A 17,293-nucleotide genomic window follows, 5' to 3' on the forward strand; every position below is an offset into this window, starting at 1 on the left:
CTCGTCCCCACACCGACCTTTCAGACTGCAACTCCAGCAGGGGGCAGCACACACTTTATTTTCAGGCCCAAATGGGGCTTCCCTGGTGGCTCAGATGGTGAAGAACCCGCCTGCAATGCGGGAGATTTGGGTTTTGATCCCTGGGTTGGGAAGACATCCCTGGAGAAGGGAACGGCTACCCGCTCCAGTATTCTGGCCTGGAGAATTCCGTGGACAGAGGAGTCTGGCAGGCTCCTGTGTCCAATGGGTCACAAAGAATCGGACACAACTGAGAGATTTCCACAGTTCCCACCGGGGCTTCCCTCAGGGCCTGACCCCTCCTCCTGAGCAAAGGGGCCTGAGGGTTGGAGCTGGCCCGGAGGGCGGACAGGTCCGAAGAGGGTGCGTCCTGAGCTCTCCTGGGGCTCCCGATGGCACTTAGCACCCAGGGGGTTGCCCGGAGGTAGGCAGCATTCAGGTGGGCGGGTGGTGGCGTTTGGTCTCTCAGGGCTCCGTGAGCCCCTGTGGGCAGGTCCCAGGCAGCAGGGGGCTCCTAGCAGGCGGCAAACTTGCGTTGGATGCGCTTGTACCGGAGCAGCTCGTGCTCGCTGACCGACGGCTGCAGCCGGGCTGCGGCCTGCAGCAGGTCCTCCATGGTGAGCAGCAGGGCTGAGCTCCCGGGCTCCAGGCCTGGAGTTGACAAGGGGAGGTGAGGACAGCTGGGGCACGGATGCTGTGGTCTCTGCCCGAGCAGGGGAGCACCCTGGGTAGGCACCTTCTTGCCCGGAGTCCCCCAGGGGTCAATAGACCCTCCTCTGAAATCCAGAAGCAGGCCTCATGCCCACTAGGTTTCTGGTTGACCTCTGGGCCGGGGGAGCGGCTCACCTTCCTCCAGGTCCCGAACTCGGCGTTTGAGGGCAGCTGTCATGGCGTCGGAGCATAAGGAGTAGAGGTCGGCGCCCGTCAGCTGGGGCGGGCAGTGGTCGAGGACGTCCACCAGGCTCACAGAGGGCTCCAGCCTGAACCTGTTGTAGGGATACAGGAGAGAAAGAGTCCTACTTGGCTTCCCCGACTCCATCAGAAGGCATCTCTGACCAGCTTATTGAGGGCTTTGCACTCATATTCTAACCATCCCATGGCCCAAGCCCCTGGGGGCGGGGGAGGTCTCCCTCTAATGGGGCATACTTGCGTGTGATGGCGCTCAGAACACGGAGCTGGGAGGCGCGGTCCTCGTTCACCCCCACAAACACCAGCTTGTCAAACCTTTAGGGAGATAGGTGGGTGTCAGGGAGCCTGGCGTGAGGGTGGAGAGGCACAGACAGGGGTCGCGGGACAAGCCCAGAGGGGCCTGGTGGAGGTGAGAGGGACGGGGTGCACACCTGCCGGGCCGCAGGAGGGCGGGGTCCAGCAGGTCTGGTCTGTTGGTGGCTCCGATCACGAACACATCCTGGGTGCTGTGAAGCCCGTCCAGCTCGGCCAGGAGCTGTGACACCACCCTGTGAAGGAGGGAGTGAGAACGAGAGTGCTCGGGGCATCCTCACCCTCTCCCCTCCACCGGGTGCCCCTCTGTCCGATCGTGCCCTGTGGACCCTGCCACCCTGGCCCCCATCTCCTCAAAACCCCACACCCAACTCCACGGCCCCTTTTAGCTTCTGCTACATGATCACAGAACCAGAAGGGCAGGAACTCTTTGGGCGGCAAAGACCAGTGCAACCTGTCTCACATCCCTCCATCTTGGACCCTAGAATCCTGGCTCAGACCCCCACCTGTCCATCACACCTCCAGAGTCTCCACTTCGCCCCCGATTTGGGGCCAAGGAGTCCAGTTCATCAAAGAAGATGATGCAGGGAGCTGCGGCCCTGGCCCGGGCAAACACTGAGGAGAGAGGGGCCCATAGGACGGGGTGGGGGTTAGATGTCAGGAGATGGGGAGGGCAACCCAGGTTGACAGCTGATCACTAGCACTTCAGGTGGAGGCCCCTCCAGGCAGGAACCTGACCTGGAGAGAGGAGGACTAGCCAGCAGCCTGAGGGCTCTTCCTCCGCCCCCACCCACTCACCTTCCCGTACATTCTCCTCGCTTTGGCCCACGTACATGTTGATGAGCTCGGGCCCTTTCACGCTGTGGGAGGTGATAGGAGAGGGTGAGACTCCTCAAGACGCAGAAACACACAACTGACCTCCTGGCCACCCCTCCTACTCCCCAGCCAGTCGCAGACCCCAGTCCACCCACCCTCCTGGCCAGGCCCAGTTGCCACCTGAGGAAGGTGAGGCTGCACTCCGTGGCCACCGCCTTGGCCAGGAGGGTCTTGCCCGTGCCAGGGGGTCCGTGGAGCAGAAGGCCGGAGCGCCTTAGGCCCAGGCTGAGCAGCTCAGGGTGCTCCAGAGGAAGCTGAATCGTCTCTAGAATCTCCTTCTTCACCTCCTGTAGCCCGCCCACGTCATGCCAGGACACCGAGGGGATCTAGGAGACGGGAAGGGCGTGGCTGGGCACCAGCTGGTGGAGGGCGCTCCGGTCCCACCCCCATGGGCCTTGAGTGTCTACCCTGGGGGCTCCGATGGCCTGGGAGTGAGCGGCCTGCAGCTGCTCCAGCGCCTGCCCGAAGTCCTCAGCCAGGAGAGGGAAGCCCGCCGCACACAGCTCCCCCTCATCCTCCTCACTCAAACCGCCGGCCCAGCTGCAAAGAGAAACCCAGGGAGGCCTGTGGAGGACCAGCCCTGAGGCCTCCTTCCCACCGCGGGCCTCACTTTCCTCCCTCCCTTTCCACCCCCCTGCCTGCGCCTCTTGCCCCTCCTGCGCCCAGCTTCTTTACCCTGAGTTCTTGATCCTGCTGCAGGCTGCCCGGCTGCTGTGGGTCAAAAGGGCATAGAGATCCCCCACCACAAAGCCCTGGGGACGCACAGGAGAGCACACGTCAGCAGGGCACAGTAGGCAGGCACCCTCGGGGGGAGGGAGGGGAGGTCCCCTGGCTGGTGCCAAGGCCCAGAGCTGAGGCCTCGGGTTTTCTACCCTCACCTGCGTGGCAGCAGGACTGCCCCCCAACAGAGAGCGCAGGGAGGCCGGCGCCCTGTCGGGGGTACTCACCGCACACCGCCGCGCCAGCTGCGCCAAGTTCACCTCTTGGCCCAGGGGGAGGTGGGCGGTGAGGGCCCGGAGGATGCTGAGCCGCTGCGCCTCCGCTAGCACGGGCACCTCCAGCTCATGGGGAAACGCCGTCTGCATGTCCGCGGGCAGGTCCTGGGCCCGGCTGGTGGTGGCCACGACCAGCAGGGGAGGGCAGCTGTGGACAGGGAGCGGGTCCTGAGGGTGGGAAGGTGGCCGGCAGCCCCTGAGTGCAGCCTCGTCCCGAGGCTGGTGCAGGAGGGTGGCTGGGGGGCAGGGATGGGAGAGGGAGATGGGAGCCCCAAAGCTTCCCAGATGGGGCATCCCCCTACACACAGGGAGCTCAATGAGGGCAGAGGCTGTGCTTCAGCGTTCCCCAAGAAACAGCCCATGGCTCAGTCAGTAAAGAATCTGCCTACAGTGCAAGAGAATGCGGGTGCAATCCCTGGGTTGGGAAGATCCCCTGGAAAAGGGAATGGCAACCCACTCCAGTATTCTTGCCTGGAGAATCCCATGGACAGAGGAGCCTGGTGGGCTACAGTCCATGGGGTCGCAGAGTTGGACATGATCGAGCAACTAAGCACATATAAGAAGTAACAGGGCCCGCACCCTCCTCCCTCTGGGCACCCCTATCCCCTCAGCTCAGGGCTGCCTGGAGAGCCGCCAGGTGGCTGTCTGAGAAGCCACTGAGGGGGTGGGGGAGAGTGCTGGACCCCCCTCCTTTCTCCGCTCAGCGCTGGATGCTACCTGGAGAGCGGGTCTTCATCCAGCAGGAGGTGACGCAGCGTGGCCACCACCCGGGCGTCCTCGCCTAGTCCATCACGGTCCCGGCCCAGCAGGTCCACGGCTGTCAGCAAAAGAACCACTGGCCGGCAACACCGGGCCCGGGAGAAAGTGGCCTGCAGTTTTGTCTCCACAGCACCGCTACTGTCTGCACAGAGGCTGGAGCAGGGCACCTGGGGAGGGGGTCCCGATGGGCCTGTGAGCAAGGGAAGGGGCAGGCCTGACCAGGGCAGGAGAATGGGGGGAGGGGTCAGAAGGTACAAGCCGTCTTTTAGGAGGGTGGGGACGGGGGCAGAAGGTAACACTGGCCAAGCCCTAACTCTTTTCCCTAACCACATTCCCTGGACTGCCCACCAAAACCTTGGTGTGTCCTCTTTTTAAAATTATTAATTTTATTTTTGGCTGCACTGGGTCTTCCTTGCTGTGCATGGGCTTTCTTTGCAGCGAGTGGGGGCTACTCTCTAGTTGCAGCATGCAGGTTTCTCATTGCGGTGGCTTCTCTTGTTGCAGAGCTCGGGCTCCAGGGCACGTGGGTTTCAGTAGTTGTGGTGCAGGGGCTTAGCTGCTCTGCAGCATGTGGAGTCTTCCTGGATCAGGGATCAAACTTGTGCCCCCTTCACTGGCAGACAGATTCTTAACCACCGGACCACCAAGGAAGTCCCAGAGTGTCCTTCTTGAGAGCATTCTTGGTAGCTCAGCATCACAGCACTATGCCTGATCCACTGGCCCAATGGGCTGAAGTGGTAGAGCCTAGCTAGTGGTCAGAGGGGAGAGGGAGACTACGGGCTGCAGAGGAGATGGAGTTGGGGGTCTACTCTCTAGGACCCTCACCTTCAATAAGTGGAGCCCAAGGCGGCTGCAGGCGGCAGTGACTGCAGTGGTCTTCCCACTGCCTGGGGGGCCCCGTAGAAGGACACTGCCAGTCCCTGTCAGCAGGGCACCCCTGCAACCGGAGAACAGACGTTTGCTTCCTCCATCCTGCCCAGAAGGGAGTCCCCAGTGACACAGGCATCCTTGGGTCCAGAAAGCAGACACTCTCCTTGAGGCACCCCTCCCCGCCAGGGCCACCACTACATGGTGAGGCCGTATTTCCCATACCATCAGTGGAATTCTGGCAGGGACCTGGGGCATATTCAGCAGACTAAATTCTTTTTGTCATCAGTGAAGCCTTGGCTGTTCTGTTTGGTCTGGATTGTATGGAGGGAATTAGGGAGAGGTCTGTGACTACACGTGGGCCAGTGGCATAAGGACCTTGTCTTTCAGGGCCCAGGTGGTGAAGGTTGGGATGACTAGTGGGCTCCCCAAGGGAAGGGCAGCCTCAGAGACAAATGACCGTGGGGGAAAGCCTCCCTCCACAGCTGACCTTGGAGGGCAGAGGTTACTCCAGAAAAGAGGTCTGGGAATTTGCTTATGGGCGGGACATGGGCTAGTGGCCTGGGCCCGATGGTTGGAGGGAGGCCCACCCAATCCCACCATGGCCAGGGCATCAGGCACTGCTTGTCGGGCCTGCTGCTCCTCCGGGGATGCTCCAGGCAGGCTTCTCTCACACCGAGGCTGCAGCCTCCTCACTCACCCTGGCTGGAGGCGAGGCTTCAGGGCAGCACAGAGCTCGGTCACCAAGGCCTCCAGGCCTGGAGGAGACAAGCTGCTCCAGGGAGTGGAGTCCCCTGAAGGAAGCCTTGGAACGAGGCTCAGGGTAGAACCCACCTGTGAAAGGTGGGAGGAAGCTTTAGTTTCTAGAAGTTCTTTTTGATTTACTTTATTGAAGTATGGTTGATTTACAATGTGGTGTTATTTTCTACCATACGGCACAGTGATTCAGTTATACACGTACATAAAAGTTTGCATCTACTAATCCCGAACTCCCACTCCATGCCTTCCCCAACTCCTTCCCCCTTGGCAGCCACAAGTTTGTTCTCTGGAAGTTCTTTCTGCTCCTTTCCCCAGGTCAACCCCCACCGCCAGGGCCTCACCAAGTACAAGGAGGTATGGGTGGTGTCGGCTAAGTAGGCTCTGTCTTGCCCATCTGGAGCCTCCCCAACTGTTTTCTTCACTTTAAAAAACATCTCTTGCCACCTGCAGGGAAAGAGGCCCAATGAACCCCAGATCCAGAGCCCCCATCCACCCCTCCTTAAGGGCAAGGCGCTGCCTCAATCAGAGGTCCGCTGCAGGGACAAATGGAAGAGCAGCACAAAGAAATGCCCCCCAGATGTGGCAGAGGTGGGGAGGAAGCGGGGGATGTGGTGGTAAAGGAAAGCAGGTGGTCTTCTTTATCTCTCTGACGGGATCATACACATTTTGAGAGCAGGAGCTGTGCCTGTCCTTGGCTTCCCTCATACCAACATCACCTTGACGGTGTGTTTCTCCTGCCTACTCACCCCAACGGGAGAAGCCACTGCCGCACCAAGCAGTGACCATCTGACCGTGTTCACTAGCTTGAGAACACAGACTCTCCCTCAAATATGCACCCACCAAAAAAAAAAAAAAGTACCACCAAGGCCACCCAAAACCTAAGAAAGAGTCCTCAGCTCTTACTCAGTCACCCACAAGATCTAATTGCAAGCAGATTCCTTCATAATGACATTTAGTGATTAATGATTCTCTATGTGGGCTGTACATTAGAATTATCTGTGAAACTTAAAAAAAAAACAAAAACCCAACATCTCTCACATACTGTGATTCTATTCAGTAGAGGAGTGGTTGCCAGAAGCAGAGGGAAGGAGGGAATGGGGAGTGACTGCTGGTGGGTGGGGGTTTCTTTCTGGGGTGAGGAAAATGTTTTGGAATTAGTGATGTTGATGGCACAACCCTGTGAATATACTAAAAGCCGCTGAATTATATACCTTAAAAGTGTGAATTTTATGGTATGTGAACTATATCTGAATTTTACAATGAACATTTTCCTTCCTTTGGGGGAAAAAAAAAAAAAGACTGCACAGGCTCTAGCCTCACCCTGATTCTGCTCTAATAGGTCTGGGGTGGGGCTCAGGCATTTTTATTTTTCAAAAGCTCCCAGCCATAACCAGGGCTGTGTAGTCACTGGGTAGTGTTAGAGTCAGTTAGGCTTACTTAACCTACTAAGGGGGCGAGGGTAGCAGACAGCAATTACTGGTCCAGTTTTCCAGATAGAGAGAGGAACTACTCCCATCTTTAAGCCTCAGGCAGCACGGCGATGGCAGAGCCTGGGCCTCTTTCAGGTCTAACTGGGGTACAAATTCCTTTGCTGTGTCCCACAGTCACACAGCTGCTCCCTCTGGCAGCAGAGACGGGTGGGGGTGGGAACGCCTTCACGTGGAAGAGGAGGCATATTAGGTTAGGAACTACCACCAGAGGCGCTGACTGTGATAACTGGAACATAAGGAAAGCTGTCCCACTGGTTTTTTCTGTTTGTTTGGTTGGCTGCACTGTGTGGTTGGTGGCGTCTTAGTTCCCCAACCGAGGACTGAGCCCAGCCCTGGCAATGAAAACAGTGAGTCCTTACCACTGGACCCCCAGGGAATTCCCTGTCTTACTGCTCTTCATTATAAATAAGTGTTGTGTTAGCTGCTCAGGCATGTCCGACTCAGTGGGACCCCAAGGACTGTAGCTCACCAGGCTCCTCTGTCCATGGGATTCTCCAGGCAGCAATACTGGAGTGGGCTGCCATTCCCATCTCCAAGGGAATCGAACCCATCTTCCCAACCCAGGAATCGAACCCAGATCTCCCGCATTGCAGGCAGATTCTTTCCTGTCTGAGCCACCAGGGAAGCCCATAAATAAGTGATGGGTGGGCCTACAACCTAGACTCTCAATCAAGCTGAACCACCTCAGATGCATCTGGCAGCCAGTGGAATCCAAGGAGGAAGAGCACTGGGGCAGGGAGGGGGGAGGGAGACACGCCCACCTCTCCCCCAACAATCCCCCATCCCCCCCGCCCCACTCTCCGTCCATGGAGAGTGGATGGGCCACCTCAGCGAGGTGAGCCAGACCTCTGGAACATATCTGGACACTGCTGGGGGACACGGGGTTGCATTCCTGAGAGCCAGACAGCAGACAGTGGTGCTTGATCCCCGTGCCCGGCCTGGTGTGGGAGGTGGCGCAGAGGGGAGTAGGATGGGTTGCACCACCCCCAGTGGACTTCCGTGCCAGGGATCAGGGGAGCCTCCGTCCAGGGAGCCTCTTATCAAGTCCAGGCAGTTAGGGGGTACAGCACTCATCTCTGTCCTTGGACCCATCTGCCCACCCGGCCCTGCCTTTCCAAACCCACTCAGAGGTAAGAACTACGTGCTCAGCACCCAGAGGAGGGAGGCAGGTCTCCAAGGGGCCGATATGGTGGAGGTCCAGGAACAGAACTGGCTTGCTAGTCTATTTCAGGAGGGTTGAGTGCCTGTTTTCCTTTCAAAGTACAAAGGGTGGGCATTCTGCAGCTTTCCTACAGAGAGCTAGCTCATAGACAGTTGCTCTATTTAAGATGGACTTCCCAGGTGGCAGAGTGGTAAAGAATTTGCCTGCCAATGCAGGAGATGCAAGAGACATGGGTTCAATCCATGGGTCAGGAAATCCCCTGGAGCAGGAAATGGCAACCTATTCCAGTATTCTTGCCTGGAAAAGTTCATGGACAGAAGAGTCTGGTGGGCTACAGTCCAGGGGGTCACCAAGAGCCAGACACGACTGAGCACACACACGCACAAGATGTAAAACAGAAGTGGGAAGGACAGAGAGCAGCTGGGCATTCTCCACCAGGCTCCAGTTGTAAATTTGATGGGAAAGCTCAAAGAAGCACCCTGGAGCACCAAATGGAATTACACATGGCACCACCAGGCCCCTCCTCTGGGTACCACAGCCCTGAAATTGGAGAGACTGAGCACTGGCCAGAACCAAGCTCTGAATGTTGACCAAAGCTAAATTAGGTACTCCAAACAAGGCACTGCTCTCTTAGCAGAGGACCCTGGCTGGCTTGGCCTGAGACCCTGGGCATGATGGCTCTTGTGCCCAAGTTTCTGCAGAGTGGTCCCACCACCTCACTGGAAATTTCCTGGAAAGTTGGGTTAGTGTCTTCTTCCTCTAATAAATCCTTATAGGAAATCCATCTGGGGGTAGGAAGCTACACATTTTCCCCCTTCACATAAAGCCAAGCAGTCTCTGAATTCTGAATTTTTTTTGGTTGCATCATGTGGTATCTTAGTTCCCCCATCAGGGATTGAACCTGCTCACCCTGCATTGGGAGTGCAGTCTTAACCACGGGAAGTCTTTGCCTTACCATTTCATATGCAGTCTCTGCAGTCAGAATCAACAGGAGGAGGAGAAAGGTTGGCCTCCTTGTTTTGGGTCCCTGGCTCAGTTACACTCTCTTTCTCACTCTCTGTTGAGGATATGGAAAGACAGCAGGCCTCTCAAGGGCAAATCCCTTCCTCTCCTGTCTTGGGAGACAAGACTGAAAAGCATGTGCACATTCTATCCATTACAGCAGAAACCATGATGGTACTGGGGCTCCTCCGGCTCAGTGTACGGGAGGTGTGGCCCAAACAACACTGGTTGAGAATGGAAAGCAGGGCTTCCCTGATGGCTCAGTGGTAAACAATCCACCTGCCAATGCAAGAGACACGCCTCTGATCCCTGGTGAGGGAAGATCCCATATGCCGTGGAGCAACTAAGCCCATGTGCTACAACCATTGAGCCCGTGCTCCAGAGCTGGGGAGCCACAACTACTGAAGTCTACATGCCCCAGAACGTGTGCTCTGCAACAAGAGAAGCCGCTGCAATGAGAAGTTAGTGCACCTTGAGAGTAGCCCCCGCTTTCTCCAACTCGACAAAAGTCCACACAGTAATGAAGTCCCAGCACAGCCAAAATATAAAATAAATAAATAAACAAATAAAACTATTTTAAAAAGAATGGAAAGCAGGGGGGACTTCCCTGGAGATTCAGTGGTTAAAACGCTGAGCTTCCACTGCAAGGGCTGTGAGTTCAATCCCTGGTTGGGGGAGTTCCCCATGCCACGAGGTACAGCCAAAAAAAAAAAAAAAAAGAAAGTGAGGAATCCCACCTTGGACTAGGCCATTAAACCATTCTTAGTGCTTTACTATACCTAGGACCACCGATCAATTTGAGGATAAACAGCTCCCAAAGCCAGCAGGCAGTGGCTCTTAATTCTCTTTTCAGTCACACGCCTATTTGAGAACATGAAGAGAGTAGGTACCTTCTCTCCCGAAAAACATGCATGACAACAACAAAATGTTCTTATGCACAGAATTATTCCATTCAACTTGAGGACTCCTTGCACGCAGATTAAGAACCCCAGCTGCTGGAGAGTAGCCAGCTCCATACCTGGGCAGTTTCTCTGGGCTTCCTTCCAGGATCTCTACTTGCCCAACTGTTGGCACACACAGGACATCCCCTTCCTGGACTGCCCTGTAACACAGCGGTAGGCCTGGTCAGCTCACAATGGGGGTTAATGGCAGGCGCCTGACATATCCCAGCATGCCCCACCCTCTCAACCGGCAGACTGTTTCTCGGGGGCCTACTGCCCACCCAGAGATCCCAAGCAGTTGTCCAGAGAACAAGCCTGACCTAGAAAGAGCTTTGGAATACGGCAGAGAGGGGATCAGAGACCAGAGAGAGGGGCAAAGCAGGATCCTGGCTTTTTGGGGGCCTCCTCAAATCAAAGTGGTTTCTCAATCTAGAATGTCTGGATTTACCCTCCTGGCCCAGATTTCTCTTGTCTGACACACCAGGAGGCTTCTAGCCACCATACTGCCTTAAACCGCGGCTTTTTAAAATCAGAGGCTTTCTGGTATCTGAATCTCAGGCCTGGGATAGGAGGAGTTCATTGAGGGTGGTGTGCTACCCTCCTGTAAGGGGGAAGCGGCTAACCTGGGTGTCTGAAAGTGCCGGTAAAGGACATGGTCATAGTTCCCATTAGTGCTGTAGTGAGGAGACGACACAATTTCGATGTGTAACTCTTTGGCAAACGGAGGCCCAGGCAGCACTGAGCAGCTTCCTTTGTCTTCAGGGGTGCTGGAGCCCTCCAAATACCTCTATGAGAGAAATAACCACCGCCTTAGAACCTTCTCCCAAGGACTCAGGCTCTGCCCAGTCTCTTAGCAACCAACACTTCTACTTCCATCCTTTATCCTTCCCATAACCACAAGGGTTGTGGGACAGAAGACCTAAGAGAGTAGAGCTGAAGACCTTTATCTTCCTTAGAAAACAGAAACCTCTCCTAATGGGCACCTGGAAGAGACTTCTGACTCTGACTTTCCTGACTCTAGCTCCAAAAAGTTCAGTGATGATAACCCTTCTGTGACACCTTTATACTGGCCCAGAGCCAGTGAAATGGTAAAGACATTTAATTCCCACCAGCCATTTGAGTGACACCAGGCAACTACTGGGAATATTAATTGGACATTAGCGAGGACACTGAATTCAGGCTCCAGTTAGAGGACTTGATCTCACTGAAGCTGAAAGGGCTGGGTCAGGTGAATGAGCTCCTGTCTGAGAGCTCCAGTATTTTTCCTCCATTTAGAAGGAAAGCCACACCTGACTCCCATTCATGCATATCTTTTATCTCTTCTTGATGTCCCACAGCACTAACTAGCTATGCCAGCATTACCTAATATAACTTTCTACAGTGATAGAAATGTTCTATACTTACATGTGGCTACTCAACACTCAACATGTAACGAAAGCAATCAAACAACTGAATTTTTTACTTTACTTACTTTCAGTTGATTTAAAGAACCACCCAGGGGCTAGCAGCTTTCGTACTGGTCAGTGTAGGCCTAAATCATACATCCAGGTGCTTAATTAAATAGTAGACTATATTTGTCCCCCTGAACACAATTATCTTTTATTTTCCCCCCCACAATTATGTTCTTGAAGTAAGTTCCTTAAAGGTAGAAAGCAAAAACTCCTCTTGGATGTATTTAATCTAATATTAAAATTAAACACAAAGCACTAAGGGTAATAAAAAGCCCTTCCCTTCAAGGACAATATACAATTGAGAATTAGAGTATGTGATCATAACAAAACTATAAAATAAAAGCTTTCTGAAAGGTACAAAATGCTATAGGAAGAAGCAATGTTAAATTTGTGTGAGATTTTGCAAGGCTTTAAGAAGCAGGTGGTATCTGTAGAAGGGCCTTGAAGGAGGAGGAGGTTAACGCAATAGGAAGGAACTTGAAGTCAAGGACAGCATGAGCAAAAGATGGAGGTATGATCTTCCATACTACCCAATACAATACTGGAGGTGTGTGCATGCATTCTCAGTCATGTCCAACTTCCACCAGGCTCCTCTGTCCATTGGATTTTACAAGCAAGAATAGGAGTGGGTAGCCATTTCCTCCTCCAAGGGATCTTCCTGATCCAGGGATCAAACCCAGGCCTCCTGCATTGGCAGGTGGATTTGCTGCTACTTGGGAAGCCCAGAATGTTTGTTGGATACATTGCAACAATTTAACAAATAACTGATTAGATTTCGTAGATTACTACACATGATAATTTGGTTGTAATTCTCACCTTTCACCTGAATAGTGAAAGCCTTTCCCTTGCACCAACATGTTTTAATTGTGGAGAATGGATAAATAAGGCTAAGAGGTGCTAAGGGAAAACTCCAAGCTCTAAGGAGTAAAGGATCCAAATTTTACAGCTCTCATCTTCCAATTCAGTTAAGGCAAAGAAGAGATAAAGAGAAGGAAGCATTCCTGATCTCAGTCCTGTATCCTACCTGGATTTTGAGCTCTCCCACGTCCAGGGGATCACAGCCGAGATTAAAAGCCAGAGTGGCAGGCACGAGGGCCAGTCCGTCAGCGAGAGGCTCTCCCGGCTGCCCAGATCCGGCTCCCAGTCTTTCAGAGAGGTCCCAGCGAGGCTCTAGGACTTGGACTGTGGCCAAATGTGGCTGGGAAGTGTTCGATGACTCTCCAGCCCGGGTCACCCACACCCATTCGCCCTGGAAGAGGCCGAGGCTGCGGAGACAGCTCCGGCTCACCCCCAGTGCATCTCCAGTCCCTCCCAGAACGCCCCGTAGTCGCCGGACTGTGCCAGAGGCCGCGAAGGAAGACACCACCGGCGGGAGAGGGAGCCGGCTGCTGTTCTCAGCCTCTGGACCCAGTTTGGCCCGCCCACGGAGCTCAGTCACAGCTAGCCGCGTCCCTGGACCCAGCAACCCTTGCAACGCCGGCCGCGTCTCCAGCACCCGCGGTCCGGGCACAGGCAGGGTCTCTCCGCGCCTCACTAGCAACGGCCCGACTCTCGGTCCGAGTCCGGGCCCAGATGAAGTGCCAAGCAGCGCCCAGCCCAGCGACGGGGGCCGCCGCACCGGCCGCGCCCGCACCCACGCCCCGGATCCCAGAGCCAGGAGCTGCAGCAGCGCGCGGCTAACCAGCAGCTGCGGGGGCCCCGGGCCCTGCTCTTCGGTGCCCGCGCCGGGTCCCTCCAGGGCGGCCACCAGCAGCGCCGGACCCGCCGGGCTCTCCCCTGCAGGCCTCAGCGCCAGTACTAGGCCCAGCCCTGCTGCAGGCCACGGGCCCCCGGGCGGCAGCAGCACCGTCAACGGGGGTGTCTCGGTCGGGAAGGGCTCCAGGACTCGCAAGACTGCCAGCGCCATGGTGACAGGAGACCAAAGAGCACAGAGAAGCAGGGCGCCTTCCTGAGCGTGAGAGAAAGACGTCCAGGCGACTCACACGCCGCTTCCGCTTCCGGCAGGGGCGGCCCTAGGGAAGTGGGCGGGGCGTCGGGTGCAAGGGCGTGCTCCAGGAGGGTGAGCTGCGCCTTCGATCAATCCGAAAGGTGTGCCTCGGTGGCAGTAACACAGTCACTGTGGCCGGGTAGTCTACGCACACTGCTTGTGAGACGCGTGTACAGGGATTTACCTTCCGCGCCTGCCTGGGGAGAAACGTCTGTCAACTAACCTCCCCGCCGGCATGTCCTCAACAGTTTACTGAATGATCAGTGAACGATCCTTGTGCCCTGGACCAAACTTGGCCCGCTGCTGGGAGCTGTGGGTGGAGTGTTTAGGAAGGTGTCCACTCGTGGAACTGTAGGCATTGAGGTTTGGAGGTTTGCGGGAAGGTGGCAGGAGGGAGTGGTAGGGTTATGTGTCTCAGACAGGCTTTTGGATGTGGAGCGGCTGCTGGCTAAATTACTGCAAGTGATTCATGTAGCCCTTTAGGGCTTTGGTGCTGCCACACCTGTTCCAACACATCCTACACAAAACCCACGTTCCAGTGTTTCTTGTCCTGCTTATTGTCCTGTTCATTCTGCTCCCACCAAGCTCGAAAGAAAGACAAAGCAGCTTCCCTTTCTCATCTCTCCAAAACTAGATGCTCTCTCCCCCCAGTCCTTGTAGACTGGAGATCCATTCCTATTTCCACCCTAGGGAGGAGCAGACAGCAGAGCAGGCAGAAGAGAGAGATTCAAGGCTTCAGTCATGAGTACCAGACCAACAGCTTGTTTCTCATCTGAGCTGTTACTTAACAGTCCTGCCTTGTCCCCACCTCCACTGCTCTGTATAGACATCTGGACACTAGTTGGCCACACTTCCAGTTATTAACAGTATACTTGCATTTAGAATCAATGGATTGGGGGATTCCCTGGCAGTCCAGGGGTTAGGACTGAGTGCTTCCATTGCAGGGGTCACAGGTTTGATCCCTGGCCAGGAAACTAAGATCACACATGCTGCTCAGTGTGACCGAAAACTAAAAAGAATCAGTGGATTGGTTGGTGGCAATCTTCTCTTTCTGGACCTTGCATTCTCTTCCTTGCCTTCTCTGCCCAACTTTCTGCTTTCCTTCATCTTGAGGCAGTCTTCTACTTTGTACATTTTACATTCCTGAAAATTTCCTGAAAATCTGAGAGGTGAATATAAGATGTACATATTGTAAGTTATTTCTATCCCTAGAAAGACAAGGAAAAAAAATATATATTTAATGTTTGATTATAGTTCCTGGAGGTACCTCTAGTCCTAAACCTGAAATTGCCTAGTTGTACATCTTTAAAACAGCATGCTTTCCTGATAGCTCAGTTGGTAAAGAATCCACCTGCAGTGCAGGAGACCCCGGTTTGATTCCTGGGTCGGGAAGATCCACTGGAGAAGGGATAGGCTACCCAATCAGTATTCTTGGGCTTCCCTTCTGGCTCAGCCAGTAAAGAATCCACCTGCAATGTGGGAGACCTGGATTTGATCCCTGAGTTGGGAAGATCCCCTGGAGAAGGGAGAGGCTGCCCACTCCACTATTCTAGCCTGGAGAATTCCATGGACTGTATAGTCTATGGGGTCGCAAAGATTTGGACTCAGCTAAGTGACTTTCACTTTCAAGAATGTACTAGGTACCTGAATTCACAAGGATGAGTGTTCCCATTTCACGGAGAGAGGAGCCTGGCAGGCTACAGTTTATGGGGTCTCATAGAGTTGGACATGACTGAGTGACTAACACTTTCACACTTTCTTAGGGGTTTTCCTGGTAGCTCAGAGAGTAAAGAGTCTGCCTGTAATGTAGGAGACCCAGGTTTGATCCCTGGATCAGGAAGATCCCCTGGAGAAAGGAAATGGCAACCCACTCTAGTATTCTTGCCTGGAAAATCCCATGGAGGTTAAAAAAAAAAGAAAGAAAGAAAATCCCATGGACCAGTGGAGCCTGGCAGGCTACAGTCCATGGGGTCGCAAAGAGAAGGACACAATTGAGCAACTTCACTTTGAAACTGTTACGTGTCTCTGTCCCCTGTCTCTCAGAAGACCCAAGGACTGAGAGGATGGTGGAGTGATTCCAAAGAGAATATGTCTCCTTTACACAGTATCAGACAAGCTATGGTGTTCTTTGAGGTCTTGTGAATGGGTAAATATATCTGGTATCCTGCCTGGGTTGGCATCCACATAGATGCAAATATCCATTTACAGATAAACGTGCTTTTCTCTCAGGTTTTTCCCTGAGCAAATAATGGTTAGCATGTCGTCCACTCTGCATTACCTTGATATCATCATTAGTCAATGAAAGTCAAATAATTGCTTCTGTAAGACAGCTAGCAGCCTAGATTTGTTGCCTTTACTTCCATACCTCTTGCTCACTCTTTAACCCACTATAATCTTCCTTCCATTCTTCTGAAACTTTCCTGCAAAGATCATCTGTACCCTTTTTAAAAATAATTTTATTTGTTTATTTTTGTCTGTGCTGGGTTGTTGCTGCGTGGGTTTTCTCTAGTTGTGGCAAATAGGGGCTACTCGCTGGTTGAGAGTGCAGGCTCATTGAGGTGGCTTCTCTTGCTGCGGAGCTGTGGAGCATGGGCTCTAGGGTGTGGGTTTCAGTGGTCGCAGCTCACCGGCGTTAGAGTGTGGGCTCAGTAGTTGTGGGCTTAGTTGGCCCGTGGCATGTGGAATCTTCTCAGACCAGGGATTGCACTTGTGTCCCCTGCATTGGCTGGTGGATTTTTAACCACAGAGAAGCCCTGATGCTGTTCGATCTTTTTTTTTTGCTGTTCGATCTTGATCAACCTTTCTCTGGAATTTGACATTACTGACCAATCCTCTAATACTTCCTTTGTCATTATGACACACAGTTTCCTCTCACGTCTCTGATGGCTTTCAGAAGTCATCCTGAGCTCCTCCTTTTACCACTCTCTTTGCAATCGGATTACCCACCAAATCCTGTTAGTTCTACACGTTTCCCAATGTTGTCATTTCTTCTCCATGCCTATACTGCCTTATAACACCGCTCTCCTGGGCAAGGACCACAGGCTTATTCTCGAGCCTTCCTCAGGTTCTTCATGTAGTCAACCCGCTGCTGGAGTTGACTTTCTGAAACGTTCCTCCAGCCACCTCTAGTTTGGTGTAATTTATTACATTGTATCTTAATCATAGGTTTATACAGGGCTGTGAACTTTACCAGACTGTGAACTCCTTTAGGACACTGGCTTAGGGGGAGTAAGGGATATATTTCTCGAGACGCTCAGTAATGAGGTAGCATGTCCACTGCGTTCCCAAGTGCTCGTGTCTAGCTGGTTCCCCAACCCTAGGACAGCTGCAGTAGGAACGGGGATGCCATTCTCAAAGCTGGAACAAATCCTGGATTCTCATCTCATTTCACCCCGGTCCCTTCCTGCCAGGCTTCCCCTTTGATCCTCCTCAAGCCTCCTCTAGGAAACAGGCCCTCGAGGACTCCTGGGAGCTCTCTCCAATTTTGCGTAGGCAATCAGTGTCACGTTACCCTGATGAAGAAAGGTACCCTTCATTTTAGGGCTTCTTTCCTTCAATTCGGACTGGGCGGAGTCGCAGTGGGGAAAGAGTGAGACCACTTTAGAGCGGAATGAGCTGCGAAGAATGGCCGAATCCAACGCACACCAGACGCCGAAGTGCGGCACTCGGTGCAAAGCCCGGGCTTCCCTTGACCCCCGCCTCTCACGCTAAGCTCGACCCCCTTTAGGGCGGGACCTCCCACTCCAGCCAATTCTGGGAGTCGAA

General features: G+C 54.0%; 1 protein-coding gene across 1 annotated transcript; it reads right to left on the reverse strand.

Annotated features, from left to right (window-relative positions):
- Positions 1-37: 37 nt before the first annotated feature.
- Positions 38-13,534, reverse strand: PEX6 (peroxisomal biogenesis factor 6). Its single transcript, XM_043449381.1, has 17 exons — positions 12,566-13,534; positions 10,714-10,877; positions 10,168-10,251; positions 5,837-5,939; positions 5,437-5,570; positions 4,695-4,806; positions 3,828-4,036; positions 3,063-3,258; positions 2,791-2,867; positions 2,523-2,655; positions 2,236-2,441; positions 2,038-2,099; positions 1,746-1,854; positions 1,359-1,475; positions 1,165-1,242; positions 865-1,004; positions 38-669 (listed from the first exon to the last, which is right to left on the reverse strand). The coding sequence occupies exons 1-17, from the start codon at positions 13,445-13,447 to the stop codon at positions 533-535; spliced, it is 2,943 nt and encodes a 980-aa protein (XP_043305316.1). The 5' UTR covers positions 13,448-13,534; the 3' UTR covers positions 38-532.
- Between the last annotated feature and the right edge of the window lie 3,759 nt (positions 13,535-17,293).

Source organism: Cervus canadensis, chromosome 28 (assembly GCF_019320065.1).
Source record: "Cervus canadensis isolate Bull #8, Minnesota chromosome 28, ASM1932006v1, whole genome shotgun sequence".
Classification (NCBI taxonomy): Eukaryota; Metazoa; Chordata; class Mammalia; order Artiodactyla; family Cervidae; genus Cervus; species Cervus canadensis.

Coding starts and splice junctions, on each gene's coding strand:
- PEX6 (XM_043449381.1), bottom strand. CDS start 13,447: ATGGCGCTGGCAGTCTTGCGAGTCCTGGAGCCCTTCCCGACCGAGACA. Junction 1,855..2,037: donor CGAGGAGAATGTACGGGAAG/GTGAGTGGGTGG, acceptor CTCTCTCCTCAG/TGTTTGCCCGGGCCAGGGCC. Junction 670..864: donor AGTTCGGGACCTGGAGGAAG/GTGAGCCGCTCC, acceptor TGTCAACTCCAG/GCCTGGAGCCCGGGAGCTCA.